General features: G+C 47.3%; 1 protein-coding gene across 1 annotated transcript in view; it reads right to left on the reverse strand.

Moving 5' to 3' along the window:
- The window catches only part of AKT1 (AKT serine/threonine kinase 1), a 120,226-nt gene that overhangs the window by 3,524 nt on the left and 103,499 nt on the right, over positions 1-13,203 (reverse strand). The window contains exons 10-12 of the mRNA XM_081863148.1: positions 12,861-12,989; positions 4,004-4,218; positions 2,686-2,773 (exon numbers count right to left, since the gene is read on the reverse strand). Of these exons, the coding sequence (XP_081719274.1) occupies positions 2,686-2,773; positions 4,004-4,218; positions 12,861-12,989 (432 nt within the window). The remainder of the gene's footprint in view (positions 1-2,685; positions 2,774-4,003; positions 4,219-12,860; positions 12,990-13,203) is intronic.

Raw genomic sequence — 13,203 nt, forward strand, 5'->3', positions numbered from 1 at the left:
ACCATCGGCGGGTGTGTGTGTGTGTGTGTGTGTGTGTGTGTGTGTGTGTGTGTGGTTTTGCTCCTTTAAAAATGGCTAACTGCTGATTTCACTTAGCATAATGTAGTTCTGGCACCTGATCTGGCTTTTCACCCACTTTCTAAATGATTGCCTGGTGTACTGAAATTGAGAGAATGGGTGGGTCATTTAAGAGCTCAAGACCCCACAGAAAAGACAAATGGACCTTAAAGCGTGATGCTGACCGATTTAAATACGTCTATGTTGTTTTACCTTTTTTGTTTTAATTCACAATCCGAAGCGATGGGAAACAAGGTTATGATGCGCACAATTTAGGGGCAAAAAGGCAAGTGATTATACTGCCAGTTTTAGAAAACAGCGGAACTAGTTTATATATAACCACCTGCTCACATGACACTGCTATGTCCCAGCACAGGCCACACGGATCCATTTATGGCATAATGCTAAGCCAAGAGTAGCCAATGTGGTGCCTTCCGGACTACAACTCCCATCATCCCTGACCACTGGCCATGTTGGCAGGGGCTGATGGGAGCTGGAGTCAAACAACATTGTGCCTCTCCAGTGGTAGTACCGCCTAGGGCTAGTGGGGGCTGGCAGGGATGGAGAACCTGTGGCCCTTCAACATTGCCGTGCTACAACCCCCATACCTCTCTGGAGCACTAGCCATGCTGGCTGGGGCTGATGGGAGTTGTAGTTCAGCAACGTCCGGAGGGCCACTGGTCAGCCACCCCATGATCAAAACAGTATTGCCCATTGGCATCAGATGGGCAAAAAGAGAAGAAGCCTATGCAGAAGAAGATAAAGCTGGAGCACAACTGTTATGTGTTAAGAAAAGGTCAATGGGGGGGGGATTCTTGGGGGATGGGAGAGGGAATTCTGCCATTTTAATTCTGTTGATTGTGCATGCCTGCATGGAATAAGGGTACTTTCCGTACTCATAAAAATGCTGGACCACTTCCCAACACAACCTGAGAGCCAGCAAGGCTTGATCTGAATTCATAATGACGAGGCATCAACCAGGAAGACAGCTGAAATTTTGGTTCCATGGTGCGTCGCAGGTTACCTACACGGGAGACTACTGGCGCCCAGGAAGTTGAGCAAAGGCCTTTCCAAAGTGCAAGCAATGCAGCTGCACTCCTAGGAGTTCTTGCGTGAACGTGGAGTTGGGGGTGGCGGCAGCGGAGAGAACAGTCCATTGCAAAACTATTCTGGTCTGCTAGAATGGTCTGCTGCGAAAAATATTAAGGCTTTAACCTGAAGCATGCTATGTAAAGATGCACGAAGATTGGTCTTTTAACACTACGGCACCGCAGTGCGAAAACTCCTGCAGGGCAGCGACCAGGGGAAATAGTAGATAGACTTAAGCTATTAAAGTGTTCAAATTCCATGTGAAACATTCAAAAAATGCAACAAGACATGGAGCCAGTTTTTTAAAAGAGATGCATAGCGGAAATGGAGGCAAATGAGGGCATGGCTGGCACTCACTGAACCTGTCTCACCCCTTCTGTTTTTCTCTGCAAGAAGCTTGGAGACAAGGGAAGCAGGATAAGCTGTGGGAAGTTTTATGGGCTCTGAACAGGGACAGGAGGAAGATGCTGACACACAGGGGGCAAATGTAACTGTAAACCATCTTTCCCATTTGATTGCACAAGGCCTTTTTAATTAACCTGAATGGCATGATACTTGGAAACGTCCATGCTGACAGCAACGTTCAGTGAAATGTTAATCAAGGAACCATCCTCAAGGCTGCTGAATCCAACAGCCGGCACTAGATGAGCCAAAAAAGCCCATTTGTGAGCCAAAAAAGAGCCCATTTTGATTGGCTAACAGACAGCCACAACAGCTATAAACTTGTGTGGATGCTGAACACTGCCCCCCCCCCAAAAAAAGAAAAAAGAAAAAGCCAATGCAATTCTGGGCTGCATCAATAGGAGTATAGCATCTAGATCAAGGGAAGTAATAGTGCCACTGTATTCTGCTCTGGTCAGACCTCACCTGGAGTACTGTGTCCAGTTCTGGGCACCACAGTTCAAGAAGGACACTGACAAACTGGAACGTGTCCAGAGGAGGGCAACCAAAATGGTCAAAGGCCTGGAAACGATGCCTTATGAGGAACGGCTAAGGGGGCTGGGCATGTTTAGCCTGGAGAAGAGGAGGTTAAGGGGTGATATGATAGCCATGTTCAAATATATAAAAGAATGTCACATAGAGGAGGGAGAAAGGTTGTTTTCTGCTGCTCCAGAGAAGCGGACACGGAGCAATGGTTCCAAACTACAAGAAAGAAGATTCCACCTAAACATTAGGAAGAACTTCCTGACAGTAAGAGCTGTTCGACAGTGGAATTTGCTACCAAGGAGTGTGGTGGAGTCTCCTTCTTTGGAGGTCTTTAAGCAGAGGCTTGACAACCATATGTCAGGAGTGCTCTGATGGTGTTTCCTGCTTGGCAGGGGGTTGGACTCGATGGCCCTTGTGGTCTCTTCCAACTCTATGATTCTATGATTCACTAGAGGGTGGCAGAGAGCCACACTAGCAAAGCCATGGGTTATGAGGAAAGGGGGGGGGGGACCGTCCTGCGGTTCCCAATCCCTGGTTTACTGGTTTACATTACTGCCTCCAGCTGTGAAGCACCAACAAATCACATCTTCCAACATGCAGAACTCTGAATACCTTTTTTTCATACACATCTTGCCATACGATGCCAGCAAAAAATTTGTGTTGCATAATCTCCTTGGCATCATCCTGTCCACCACCTAACCTGTGGGGAGAAAAATACCAGCGCCACTTTAGCACGGTGCAAACGTCTTGTGTTTATACGCGGTTTTATAATGGGGCTCATTTGGCCTTTGCGAAAATGACTCGTTGCTAAGTGACGATGCAGAAGTGTGTGGATGGGGATGGTGCCTCTACCAAGTAGGCCCTGTGAGACCTTGCATGCTGATTGCGCCACTGATTTATTTAACAAAATTTATATACCACCTCTGAATAACCTTCTAGTAAACCTCTAATAAAAAAGCCTGTAATAAAAACTTCTAAACAGTTTAAACGATGTTATTAAAATTATCAGTTAAAAGCAATTCAAATGCATTTTAAAAGAATTAAAATTAACAGCGAGAAAGGATAAAACACATCAACAACTACATGCCTGGACAGGCTTGCCTAAACAACAACAACAAAAAAAGCTTAAGCATGCATTTCACAGAAAAACATTCAACAGCTTTGAAACCAGGTCAAATAATCACCCTGAACTGCAGTGTAGTCTCCAGATTGGAAATTTGGCGGGGGGGGGGAGAGAGGAAGAAACGCTTTGTAATCTTTACTTGCTCTGTGATGTTCCATTTTCCCACATTCGGACATTGGGATGACACACAAGGCGTTTCACTGCTCATTTTAGAGGGTGCTCTAGGCACAAAGGGGAACTTTGACTTAAACAAGCCAGGAAATTACAGCACTAGAACCGACTGACAGCAGGAGAGCACAGGAGAACAAAGAGCACAATGGCCCATCTAGTACGGCTGGGCGGTATCTGGTTTTCAGCATCACGACATATCAACAGCTAAACAGTGTGATCCACCCTGAAGTCTGAAATAAGGATGGAGCTGCGAAGGGGCATTGGCTGGCTTCACGGTTTTCCCCGCACTGTGATTTTTGCTGGTGCCTGCTCTTGTGATTTGCTGCCCCCTGCATGAAGCCGGGGAGAGCAGAGCTGGCGGAGTTAACAGGGGCTACAGGAATCGAGAGAGGCATCATCAGCTGGCTTCACAGTTTCCCCCACACTGTGATTTTTGCATAGCACACGCACCATGTGATTCGCGATACATTGCCATGTCAGAAATTACGATGCCGATAATCACGATATGGACTTCAAACCAGTTTGGGATGATACTGTGTTTTTCGCTCTATAAGACGCACCAGACCATAAGACGCACCTAGTTTACGGGGTTTAGGAGTCGCCTGCATCGGAAGACCAGGAATGTCAAAGCCTCACCTTTGCTTTGGATCCTTCTTCAGCAAGCCCGACAGAAGCGACTTTGCTTCGGGCGATAGCGTGCGTGGGAACCGGATCTCTTCGCTGAGAATGAGCTCGAAGAGCTTCTCGTGGTCCTGGTTGTAGAAAGGGAGCCGACCGCACATCATTTCGTACATGACGACTCCTAAGCCCCACCAATCCACCGCACGGCCGTAGTCGTTGTCCTCCAGCACCTGCAAGAAGGCCAGAGCTTTATGTCAATGGCGAGTCTAACTCATCCATGGGTCAGATAAGCAGAAAGAAGGAATTCCTGTCCTGTAACAGCCTGCTGGCCTTTTGTTTCCTGCACAGCATCCAATTAGGCCAGGGATGAGGAACCTTCTCCCCATCTCCCATGGGGTCTTAGTAAGACACAAGCTTAACCTGAGTTCACAGGGTGAGGCAGCAGCAAAAAAGGGCTAGTGCTATTCTAGTGATCAGATCAAGGGATTCCATTCTATTCTACCTTGGTCAGGTACCACACTTGGAATACTGTGTCCAATTCTGGGCACCACAATTTAAGGAGGATGTTGACAAGCAGAGGAGGGCAACCAAGATGACCAAAGGAATACTGTGTCCAATTCTGGGCACCACAATTTAAGGAGGATGTTGACAAGCAGAGGAGGGCAACCAAGATGACCAAAGCCTTCTAAGGATTGGTTGGGCATGTTTAGCCTGGGAAAAGAGGAGACGTGATAGCCATCTTCAAATATCTAAAGGGCTGTCACATGGAAGATGGAGCAGGCTTGTTTTTTCCTGCTCTGGAGGTTAGGATCTGAACCAATGGCTTTGAGTTACAAGGAAGGAGATTCCGACTAAACATCAGGAAGAACTTTTTTTATGGTAAAGAGCTGTTTGACAGTGGAAAGGTCTCCCTCGGGACGTGGCGGACTCTCCTTCCTTGGAGGTTTTTAAGCAGAGGTTGGATGGCCATCTGCCATGGATGCTTTAGCTGAGATTCCTGCATTGCAGGGGGTTGGACTAGATGACCCTTGGGGTCCCTTCTAACTCTAGAATTCTATGATTCTATGAGCTTCCATCATTCCTGATCTCTGGACATGCTGCCTGGGAGTAGTAGGAGTTTGAGGCCAACAGCATCTATAGGGGTGTAACAGAAACCTGGTACCCAAGGCAGTCCGTATGTTTACGCATATGCAAAAAGAGGTTATTCTAATGGGACAAGAAATGGATGAAAGGGTTTATCATGATGGACCATGAAGCCAGTATTTAAAATATGGGTAGATGCACAGGAATACGTATAGAAATGGAGATTGTTTTGCATCCAATGAAGGGATTTACTGTTGCCATCATACAAAAGAATTACTGAAGTATAGTGGTACCTTGGGTTAAGTACTTAATTCATTCCGGAGATCCGTACTTAACCTGAAACTGTTCTTAACCTGAAGCACTACTTTAGCTAATGGGGCCTCCTGCTGCTGCCGCGCCGCCGGCACCCGATTTCTGTTCTTATCCTGAAGCACTTTTTCTGGGTTAGCAGAGTGTGTAACCTGAAGCGTATGTAACCTGAAGCGTATGTAACCTGAGGTACCACTGTACTTCAAAGCCGTGACAAATTCCTTCATCATAATGGCACTTGAGAGCATTTTAACCCAACTGGCGAGAGATGTGAAAGCTCTTCAAAACTCCCCCAGACCTTTAACTATGTTGACAGTTGTGCCCCCCCCCCCACAACTGGGAACTCTTAATGGGTTTGTTTGTTTTTAAATGCAGGCTAAGAACTTTGTTAGAAATTGTCTTGCAAAATTCCACCCATCTGAAACATAAACAAAAATCTATGAGATTTCAACACTGGGGGGCGGGGGGGGGGACCACAAATACCGTTACAATACCCAGCATAAAGAAACACATCTCACAGCAGAGTTAGGAAAAGTACCCCTCTCCCCTACCCCACACAAAGAGAGACATGCGGATGATCAAAAACAAACAAACAGAAGAGATCAAGTGTTATGAAGATCAGTTTAAAAACTTTGTGTGTTTAGCTGGGGGAGGAATTACAGGGGATGGGATGAGCGCAGTGGGGTGTGCAGTGAAACAACAGAGGGTGCAAACTCACAACATGTTCCCAACCCCCTAAGAACGACTGCCTTATTGTTATTGCTACCAATACGCACCGTGCAATAAATTACGCAGCAGGATTGCTGCAGAGGTTTTTACAGTTCTAACACTCTTACTGTTAAGGCAGTTCATGTTCCTCTGTTTAAAAGGCTGGCCAAGAACAACCGCAATTTGGCCTCCCTCACCCAGAAGCCCTTCTCCTCAAAAGAGAGACAGTGAGGATCACTCCATCGACTCAGCGCCACTTGGTTCGCCCTACTTGTACCTGGACATTTTAACCATCATGTAATTTTATGGAATACCTCTTTCTTTTAAAACACCTTGAGAGCACTGGCAGAAGGTGATTTATGAAGGTAAAAACCAAGTACAAATAGTCATGTAGACGGGTGGAACTAGTCATCTAGTCCAACCTCCCCACAACACGGGAATTACAAATAATACAATACAGTGGTACCTCTGGTTACGAACTTAATTCGTTCCGGAGGTCCGTTCTTAACCTGAGGTACCACTTTAGCTAATGGGGCCTCCTGCTGCCGTCGTGCTGCTGGCGCGCAATTTCTGTTCTCATCCTGAGGTAAAGTTCTTAACCCGAGGTACTACTTCTAGGTTAGCGGAGTCTGTAACCTGAGGTGCCACTGTATAAAAATAAAGGAAGCCTATCTTTTCAATGCCCTCATCATATCGGCGGTAGTAGAATAGTGCCATTTTAAAATGTCTGGGGTGAGGAACCTTCGGTCCTCCAGATGTTGCCCCAGCCGGCGGCCAGTAATGATGGGAGTTGTAACAAAATAAAAAAATTCCTTCCAGTAGCACCTTAAAGACCAACTAAGTTAGTTCTAGGTATGATGGGAGTTGTAGTTCAGCAATTTCTGGAGGGCCTCAGGTTCTCCTTCCCTGGGTTAGAGAGTGTTGGACCAGGACCAGAATTCAATTCTCAACTCGGCCGTGATGTTCACAGGGTGAGACCCTGGGTCTGTCTCTGCCTCTCAGCTGGAGCCTACTTCTCAGGGTTGTTGTGGAGATAAAATGGGAAGGACCAACCACGCTGAGCTCCTAGGAGGAAAAGTCGGACAGGTGTGCAATAAACAAACCGACACACAGAACTATTTAAAAGCAAGAGGGTTAGAAGCTTTAAACCTCTGCAGCAATCCAAATTATTCTGCCCTGCTTTATGGAACTAGCCTTACAACTCAGAAAGGCAAGCTGGTCATGCCTAAGGCCTACTGAAGTGCCTTCCTTAAGCACAGAGATCGTGGAGAGAGCTGAACGATGAAGAGAGAGAAAAACCGAACATCAGAGAGTTTGCTCTTCTCACTGCTTGCCCATCCCTTTAGACTCGCAGGCATGTCCAAAGTTCATTTTGGGGGCCTAACGTGGCCCGCCGGTCGGTTCATCCCAGCCCCTGTGGCAGTTTATTTCCTGGGGTTAAATCCTTAAAAAAAAAATAAAAAAAAAATCTCAGCAACTGTGAGGGGAAAAGTCCCCCCCAAAAGCTCAACAATTTCAATCCTAAAAAAAAAGCTCAGCTACTTTGAGGTAAACTCGTAAAGAAACCTCAATCCTAAAAAAAGTCTCAACAGCTCTGGTTGGCCCTCACGCATGTTCACTTCATCAAATCTGGCCCTCTTTGGAAAAAGTGTGGACACCCCTGCGAGTCTAGAGCCTGCTAACTGCTTAGTCCTCTGCTCTGAGGAGGGGTGGGGGTGGGGGTGGGACTCTGGAAGCTGGAAGTCGGCCTGCAGCGAAAAGCCAGAGGCTGCCAGGTATTGGATTACCCCACGCAGGTCTATTTACAGCCTGCCTCTTGCCGTATGATTCGCACCAAGCGACAGCTGGCTCTGCAGCTGCCCCCATATATGTAGAAGACCAACACAGCTGCCTCGTCTGCCAGGATTCCAGGAGCCAGCCTCATCATCCTTTACGAGCAACCGGGACAAGGGCGGGGGCACGGGGGGGGGCGCTTTGGGGAGGCTTCGCACGAGGGACTGTGTGACAATGCAGAGGTGCCCTTTCCTGACAGCACTTTCTGTTCACACTTCTCAAGGCCCCCTTGGAGCAGCTGCAAACAAGAGCAGAGACTTTGCTATCGCGGGAGATTCACAGAATCGTAGAATTGTAAAGCTGGAAGGGACCACGAGGGTCATCTAGTCCAGCCCTGTGCAAAGCAGGAATCTTTTGCCCAGTGTGGGACTCGAACCCACAACCCTGAGATTAAGAGCCTCATGCTCTACCCACTGAGCTATCCCAGCTCATCCGTGCAGGAATCATTTGCCCATTGTCGGGCTCGGACCCTTGACCCCGAGATGAAGAGTCTCATGGTCTACCAACTGAGCTGTGCAGAAGAGGAGAGGGAGGCTGCTCTCTTTTGGTGGGGCCCAAGAAGAGCTCTTGCAAGGCCTATGCCCAGGGTTCCCGAGATGCTGCCATTGCAGCAGGGACAAAAAGAATAATTGCACTGACACCTCCCCTCCCATTGCTGTTGGGTTAAAAAGGTAAAGGGACCCCTGACCATTAGGTCCAGTCATGGCCAACTCTGGGGTTGTGGCGCTCATCTCACTTTACTGGCCGAGGGAGCCGGTGTACAGCTTCCAGGTCATGTGGCCAGCATGACTAAGCCGCTTCTGGCAAACCAGAGCAGCGCACGGAAACACCGTTTACCTTCCCGCCGAAGCGGTACCTATTTATCTACTTGCACTTTGATGTGCTTTCGAACTGCTAGGTTGGCAGGAGCAGGGACCGAGCAACGGGAGCTCACCCCATCGTGGGGATTCGAACCGCCGACCTTCTGATTGGCAAGTCCTAGGCTCTGTGGTTTAACCCACAGCGCCACCCGCGTCCCTGCTGTCAGGTTAGTGGGAAAGAAAAGAGAGGTTTGGAAGCGCATCTAGACCCTGCTGCACTCCCAGTGGTGTCCTCAGAAGTGTGTCAGGGCCACTACTGGACTCAGAAAGGAGAGAAAAAGCAATCAAGTTGTGTTTTTTAAAATATATATATTCTGCTTGCTGAACCCAATTCCAAATCAAGTGAAGGGGCTCTGAGAGGAGGTGAGCAAAACTACTTTTGAAAAGACAGGCTTTTGAAAAGGAAGATAAATTCAACAAAAGCTAGTTGGCGCCCCCCAGGGCGGTGGTGATAAATGGACTCCACGGTGCCTTGGCTAGTTCAGAGAGATTTTGGCGACTTGAAGACAATGCCTCTGCGAGGCAGGCAATGCAGGTGTGTCCTGTGGTGTCTTCCTTCTGGCAAGATCTTATTGTTCGCATTAACTTTCTTTTGGAACAATCCTTTTTATCTGTGGATGCTCATGCACTTCTTTAATTGTAATTCCTGCGATGTGGGGGCTAACAGAGGGACGACAAAAGTGGGCCCTCCGAGCTGCTATGATTGCAAAGACACCAGTGGCGTAGCGTGGGTTGTCAGCACCCGGGGCAAGGCAAGTAATTTGCGCCCCCTAACCCGTGGATTTGCGCCCCCTAACCCTAACCCCCAGATGTTGCGCCCGGTGCGGCAGGCCCCCCTGCACCCCCCACGCTACGCCACTGAAAGACACTTCAAGGTTGGAAGGACAAATGCCCACTTTTGCTACTCAGTGGGTCTGAAGCTCTCACAAATCCTTTCTATGTTTGAACGCACAACTTGTAGTCATCAATCACACTTGTACTTGGGAAATATGGATCACCTACTTTAATATGTTTAAAGTTACAAATGCATTCTGTTCTATTGCTAAGGTGCACTAACAATGCTGCTGTTTTCTTTTGGCGTGTCTGCAAAATGAAGTTTTGAAATGCACGAAGTAGATTTCGTTGCCTTTATTTTTTACTTGTGCCCAAATTATACCGGCTAGGATATTTTATGACAGCTTCTTCCGTCAGGAGGGTCAGTGTCTCTCTGGTAAAGCTGATTTACTCGTAAAGGATTGCAGTAGCCACATACAGGGAGAGAGCTATTGTCCTGCGTTCTTAAGAGAATCTGCAGGACCTCCAGGGTGGGGAAGGAATAAAAGACACCCCTAGAACGAAAGCCAGTGTGGTGTAGTGGTTAGAGGACCTGGGAAACCAGGGTTCAAGTTTTTCCAGCCATGGAGTTCACCGGGTGAACTTGGGTCAGTCACTCACTCTCAGGCTAACCTACCTAACAGGGCTGTTGTGAAGATACAAGGAGGAGAAGGAGAACTATATATACAACTTTAATATTGTATTTTAATCTTGTTTTTAAGTTGTATTTTAATTAATTGTTTTTATACCTGGTGTTAGCCGCCCTGAGTCCGGTCTTGGGGAGGGCGAGGTATAAATAAATTATTATTATTATTATTATTATTATTATTATTATTATTATTATTATTATTAACCACCCTGAGCTCCTTGGAGGAAAGGTGGTATATAAATGCAATAAATAACAAAAGGAGAAGGAGGAAAGTTTCTGATCACAGAGATCACGCCATATAAAAATGCTATTCTACACGTTAAAAAATTTGGTGTTGAACCAAAGCTGAGATGTTAGGAAGCTCTGCAAACGCCAACTTGGTAGTCAAGAGAACCCCACAATTAGCTGGTAGTTGTTGCAGCAGTCGACTCTCATATATCTACATTCGTTTGCTTTGATGTAAGCAAATTGGTTTGAGTTGATGTTAAATCCTTATCTGTGGGCTTTGGGTGCTGGGCTCTAAGCCCAGAAAAGGGGAGCTATCTGTTAAGACTTGGGTATCTGCCACCTATGCCCTCATCTGGGCAGGTGAAGGGATGGGAAGTCTCAAGACAAACTGACGTGTGCTGCTTTGCGTATACAGGACAAGCCATCTCCTTGCTGCAGTCTCTGTCCAGGGTCTGTAAAGGCTGGGAGACCAGACAGGCTGCTTTGCTGCAAGTCTACGCCTTCTTTAATAAAGAGCTAGAATTGGCCCTTCTGATGTTTTTAACATCCTTCTTTGGTATCCCTGCGGTTCAGAACATCTGTATTTGGAGTGTATCTGCAGCAGCAGCACCACTGGGTGCTTCCATCTGCCCCTGCTGCAACAAAACATGTCTCCCCCCTATCAGCCTCTACATTCACAGCAGGCGTTGCAACCGTCCAACAGTTTGACTTCGCCTGCAAAGGTGCACTCCTGCAATGTCTCCTGAGACCAGGGCTTTTTTCCCCAGCCGGAACTCACTGAAACAGAGTTCTGGCACCTCTGAAACATTGTGGGGCCATTCCCCGGAAGCCCTCATCTGCCCCATTGAAAAGGGTCTCTCCCATAGCGGTCTCTGCAGCCACAGAAGGCAATGCAACCCCACAATGGTTTGAATTCACCCCCCAAAGGCTCACTCCTCCATTGTCTCCGGAGTCAGACGGATGCCACCACCATCAAAAACAACATCTTTCTATTCGTATTTAAGGAATTATTTTCCAGCCACGATTTATAATAGTAGGTGGGGGTGAGCAGAAGGCCAGAGGATAAAAAAGGTCATTTCACTTAAAATAAGTGGCTAGTCAGGTTGGGAGCCAACAGCTCTGAACAGCTGCACGGGTGGAATTTACAAGAGAAGGCACAACAGCTGTAAACACCTCGGCGACCGACACACCAGGCACATCAAAGCCGGCCGCTGCCATCTATGTCCCAAATTCCAGCGTGACCCTAAAACAACTATGCAGCAACTGTACAAACAGGCTCCGAGGCCGGGCTCCGATTACAAACAGATGACAGGGATGCCAGCAGCGCTGCTCCTTTTCTCTTTTAAGAAAGGGCGAGCGGCTTCACGGACTCAGGGAACTCGCTCACGCACGGACGCTCTCCGGATTGCTCAAATGCTAAACCGCCCCACTGGGTGGCAAAAAGGACTGCGCAGAACCTGACACACACGCACACACTGCAAACAGGAGGACAAAGACTGCGTCCGAGACGGAAAGCAACAACCGTCCCTAGCACTCTCGAGATAGCTCAAGTCACTTCCCGTACATCTCAGTCATTGTCTCAACACCCCCACGTTGTGTTTCTGCCCTCATTGCAGGTTTAGGGAACCAGTGAAATGGTCAGGGTGTTGGGTTATGGCAGAGGTAGGCAACCTAAGGCCCGGGGGGCCGGATGTGGCCCAATCGCCTTCTCAATCCGGCCCACGGACAGTCCGGGAATCAGCGTGTTTTTACACAAGTAGAATGTGTCCTTTTATTTAAAATGCATCTCTGGGTTATTTGTGGGGCATAGGAATTCGTTCATATCCCCCCCCCCCCCAAAAAAAATAGTCCGACCCAAGGCTGAAAAAGGTTGCTGACTCCTGGGTTATGGGGAACATACTGTGGGGAACATTTTTGGCTTCACGGGCCAGATCCTTATCAGGATCATTATGACACACCATGATTGACAGGTGAGTGGCTTGCTAAAAGGGGGGGGGTATGCTTCAGCAAGTGGTTTGCTAGCATTGGCCAACAGTCTCTATTATTAATTATTATTATTATTATTACTACTACTACTACTACTATTTACATTGCTATACAGCCCATTATCCAAAGATCACAATTCACAACACAAAAATACGTATCATAATAGCAACAAAAACAATCCCTTCCCTGTTTAAAAGGCCATAGATTGTTTAATTAGCCAAAGACCTGGGAGAAGAGGAATGTTTTAACCTGTTGCCCAAAGACAGGCACCAGGAGAGCCTCCCTGGGAGGAGTATCCCATAAACGAGGACCCCCCTCCCCACGATGCCTTATGAACTGCTCTATTTTCTGTTACACGAAGCGTTGCTTGTGATGATACAATCAAGGGCTGCATGAAGAGTACCTCTGGCGCAAGGTATTCCGGGGTGCCACAGAAAGTCTTCATCGTTGCTCCATCTTTGATCCCTTCTTTGCAGAGCCCAAAGTCTGTTATTTTTATGTGCCCGTCTTTATCCAGCATCAAGTTTTCCAACTTAAATGAAAATCAAATTTAAAGAGAGAGAGAGGAACAAGTCAATCATTTGAATAGTCAGTGCAGAATCTTCTTCTTTTTTTACAAAATTGCCCATTTTTAAAAAAGAAGTTTCTCCCTTCTCAATGCCTCCCCATTGTTGTTTATTTATTTAAAGCATGATCACCCTGCTCTTCAGCTGAAAAGGCTCCCAAAATGGCTTACACAACAAGTT

This window comes from Podarcis erhardii (assembly GCF_964252035.2).
Source record: "Podarcis erhardii genome assembly, chromosome: 1".
In the NCBI taxonomy this organism is placed as follows: Eukaryota; Metazoa; Chordata; class Lepidosauria; order Squamata; family Lacertidae; genus Podarcis; species Podarcis erhardii.